The 4,079-nt window shown below is 31.8% G+C and overlaps 1 protein-coding gene across 5 annotated transcripts; it reads left to right on the forward strand.

Annotated features, from left to right (window-relative positions):
- Positions 1-494: 494 nt before the first annotated feature.
- On the forward strand, positions 495-3,681 carry LOC133804010 (uncharacterized). Of its 5 annotated transcripts, none has more exons than XM_062242152.1 (6): positions 495-806; positions 885-1,011; positions 2,384-2,628; positions 2,974-3,061; positions 3,222-3,288; positions 3,402-3,681. In XM_062242152.1, the coding sequence occupies exons 2-6, from the start codon at positions 956-958 to the stop codon at positions 3,453-3,455; spliced, it is 510 nt and encodes a 169-aa protein (XP_062098136.1). In that variant the 5' UTR covers positions 495-806; positions 885-955; the 3' UTR covers positions 3,456-3,681. The 5 variants fall into 5 exon arrangements, with proteins under 5 accessions (XP_062098136.1, XP_062098135.1, XP_062098139.1 ...); XM_062242151.1 differs by having other exon boundaries at positions 495-708; XM_062242155.1 differs by having other exon boundaries at positions 500-806; positions 2,428-2,628.
- Positions 3,682-4,079: the final 398 nt, after the last annotated feature.

Raw genomic sequence — 4,079 nt, forward strand, 5'->3', positions numbered from 1 at the left:
GGTGTCTCTTTCTATTTTTATTATAAACATTATATGATTATTCCGATTCCTGTTTTTCTCTCATGTCCCTTTCATGAAATATCAAATCTTCTCATCTGCCTTTATTCATACTTTTAAATATCAACTACCAATGAGTAAGTAGTGTACTTTTTTCACAGCGGCAAGAAAGATGTTTATTTTATAATAAAAGGATGAGAAGTTTTCAAGTATAAAAACGTTATGGCTATTACTGAAAACAATTTACTTCTTATTACAAGCTCATATTTTGTTTTCGTAAATTTGGCTAACTTCCCAATAATTTTAACTACCTTATGATAGTTCAAAAGCAACTCATTGCTCGTGATAATGATATTTTAAACTCTGAAAAGGGGAGGTTGGTTCCTTTATAATTTTGTTTATTTCATTTTGGAGAAGAAATCATAGTTGGTATAGAGTGTAGAAACAAATACTTACCTAACTTCGTTGTTTTTCGTTTATTTTGGTCACCTTGCTTCTAAAACCTGATATCAAAAGGCACAGAGGAAAAAGTTAAAAGAAAAAAGAAAAAAGAAAAAAAGACGAGAGAGAGAGAGAGAGGTTTAGAAGGAAAAAATAAAAAGTCTGTTTGGCTCAATCAGACACGAAAGGGCCAATAATTATTCATGAAAAATGGAGAATAATCTTATCAAAATCTTATTTCAACTCTTACTCAACCTTGCTATACTCCAGGTCTACTATCCTCTCTCACTGTCTGTTTTCTTTACCCGGAAAAAATGGGAAATTTTCCTAGTAATTTTTTCATTCTTTTCGGGGAGAACCATGAAAGGGTATTTGGGTTCTACTGCTTTTTCCAGATTGTTTCTGGGTTTCAACTTTGGACTAATATTGTGTTTGTGTATGTGCAGAACTTTAGAGTGCCTCTCTGCTTTCTGGATTTAGTGTTTTGCAACTAAAGTCTCTGGTTGGGCCCGTTTAAATGCAAATCTATAGATATATTCCTTCTTGGCTCTCTGACATTCTCGCATGCATGGGGTAAGTTGTATCGATTTCTTCACCATTTGTCTATGTTTTAAAATTTTAAACTTGTTTCCTGAAGTTCGATCTTTCATTAGAAGCGGAGTGCTGTTAGTTTTGTATGTTTGGTTGCTGAGAAAGTACAGGAATTTTATGAGAAAATTTTGCTCTTTATATATATATTTATAGAATAAGAGATTTGTTTAATGTTTTGGAACTTAAAGAAGTAAAGGTTTTCGCTAAACTAAGAATTCCGTTTCTATTCTGTGTAGCTATTGAGGATTTTCTTGTTTGGGGTTCTGAAATGATTCAGGAGGCAATAGATTGATTAAAAAAATCTGTTCTTTTTTTTTTCTCTTTCCCTGATTTCCTTAAAGTTCTGGGGAACCAAACAGACTTTGAGGTTTATTTAACTTGATTTAGAAGGTTCGTACTTGTGTTTGCTTGTTTATTAAGCGAACTAGTATAACTAAACAGTGAACATCTGGGACTTTTCTTTCTTTCTTTCATTTTCCATTCTTTACTTCAAATCCTGGGCATCGTTTGGTCATAGCATTCATAGGGTTTTCCTTTTGCATAGATTATCAGTAATAGCTATGTACTCAAAATGTTGTTTGTTGTCCCAAATCGAAAGATGCTTTGGAAAGAATGCTGGTTGCTCGTTTTTAGTGTTCTCTGGAGCTTGTTTTCGAGCACTTGTGCTCTTAATCGTGGAGAAGTTCAAGGGTAAATGCAAGACGATTTTCAGTGTAAGGAGATAGAAACTAGATTATCCCGTTTCTAAATTTTATAGTGACCTTGGTCAATTTTCTGAGCCTTTTGATTTAATGGAAGAAACCCAAGTTGGATCCCGGGGAATATGTGGCCTCTTTCTATGCTTTTCTAATCTTTTTCAGGAAAAATGGTGTAATTTTTTTTGGGAATTAGACTTTCGAAATTCCAAGCAATTTTCACTTGACCCTAACTAACTACTGTTAGTGTTTGTTTAAACTCTTTTGTTATGTTTATGCTTGATGTGTCATTAACATAGATGTTTCCACTATATAAGAAGTTTCAACAATTGTTAAATTCAACAATTCAAGAGAAAAATAGAAATAAAGTGGAAGATAATACGCTTTAACATTCATAAACTCTTTCTGGTTGCATTTTCATCAGCTTGTAAGCCTTGTATATTTTTTTGGAAAAAAGATTGTCTTTTAGTGGAATTTTTTTCTGTATGTCACAATGTTCAGTGGGTACCTTTAATTTCAATTTCCTTATTATCTCCTAGCTATCTCACCCCATATTACTTTTCCAACACTCAATAAATCTGGCTCGCGAGTTGGTTACTTGAGTTGATAGGTGGTATTAATCAATATTTGTTGGTTGAACCTGTTTTAAAACAGAGCAGAGGCTGTCTTGGATGTTTTACCAATCCTTCACTAATTATCGCAGTGGATGAGCCGTCAAAGGGACTGAAAATTCAAGGTAGAGCCGTGACAAAAGCTAGTTTTTCGGAGGATATTTGGAGCTCTAGCACTATAGAAATGGAAAATAGTGGCTTCCTCTCCCAGAGAAGTGTCTCATTGGGCACCTCAAACCATGCTTCTGATCCTCATGCTACTTCAAGCGGTCCTCACGAATATATAAACCATGGCAAGTTTCATATTTACCTGTACCATCTTCCTTTAGTTTTTTTTTCCATGAGAGTTGAAATCTTCCTCCTAATATTTATTTATCAGAGTTCTTTCTATTTTGTCTTTCCTTTCATTGGTTTTGACTGTTGGCATAGTCAACTATTTGAATTTTCCTTGACTTCCACTTAGAAATCAATGCATATGATAGGTGGCCTTGTTTTAACTCTCTTTTTTTGAAATTTCGTGGTCTTCTTTCCATTTTTAGTCTTTGTTTTGTATGATATGAGGTAATAAATTCCATTCTCTATCTTCTCTGTATATGCATAATGAAAGTATTTTAAGTAATGGAAATGAATGGATTCAGGTCTGACTCTCTGGCACCAGACAAGGCAGCAATGGCTTAGAAATAAAAAATCTCAGATAAGAACACAAAGCCCAGAACCCAGGATAAGGTGACTTTAACTCAAGTTATACTAGTCGTTTATGAAATCTTAAAATAGATTTTGGGATTTTCATAGAAGCAAGCAACAATAAATTTGTTTATGAAGAAACATTTCTTAGCTTGTGGGCAAATATAACTTGTTTGACATTTTTGGTTTCTTTGATTTGAAGTTGGAATGCCTCTTATGAGAGTCTACTTGGAACAAGCAAGCCTTTCCCACACCCAATCCCTCTTTCTGTAAGTTAATTTTGTTCTCTGGTTTTCCCCCTCTCTTCTTAAATATTTTATTTTATTTCATTCTTGAATATGCTTGCTAGAATTTTGTTTGAAATGGTTTCATTCTTGAACAGGAAATGGTAGACTTCCTAGTTGATGTATGGGAGCATGAGGGTTTGTACGATTGAGACTTGAATGGAAGCGAAAACCAACACATGAATCTTATCATTCTTCATTCACATCATCTCTTTTACAAATTCATGTGTAAGTCTAGGTGATTAAATATTGGAATTTTGTGTTATTTGTTAAGAACATTCTTCTTTAACGCAAGTAAAATTTCTTAAAGTGACATTATACTAAATTGAAACATTCAAATGTGTAATAATTTATAAATAATTATTGTTAGAGCACTCACATTGGATGAGCTAAAATGTGTTGTTCTTTATAATATAGAGAAAAAATAGTTAAGTAGCCTTCTATTGGATGATGTAAAGTTATATTTTTTTACCTAAATGAATAGTATTTCTTTATATGTAGTGAAATACTATCCATCAAACTATAAATATTTTATTATTTTTTTTATAAATTTTTGTATATATATGAGTGTCATACTATTATGTTTAATTATTTTATTTCTTAAAATAAATCAAATATTTAAAAAAATATAATATATAAATAATGTAAAGAAGCAGATGTATGGTATAATGTCAATTTTTTGAAGTAAATTATAAAAATATATATTTTTGTGATATATTTTATACTACACTTTCTTTATAATATTTAGCTAAAACTCATAAAAATATATTCCATCA

The sequence above is a fragment of the Humulus lupulus genome, chromosome X, assembly GCF_963169125.1.
Source record: "Humulus lupulus chromosome X, drHumLupu1.1, whole genome shotgun sequence".
NCBI classification, from domain to species: domain Eukaryota; kingdom Viridiplantae; phylum Streptophyta; class Magnoliopsida; order Rosales; family Cannabaceae; genus Humulus; species Humulus lupulus.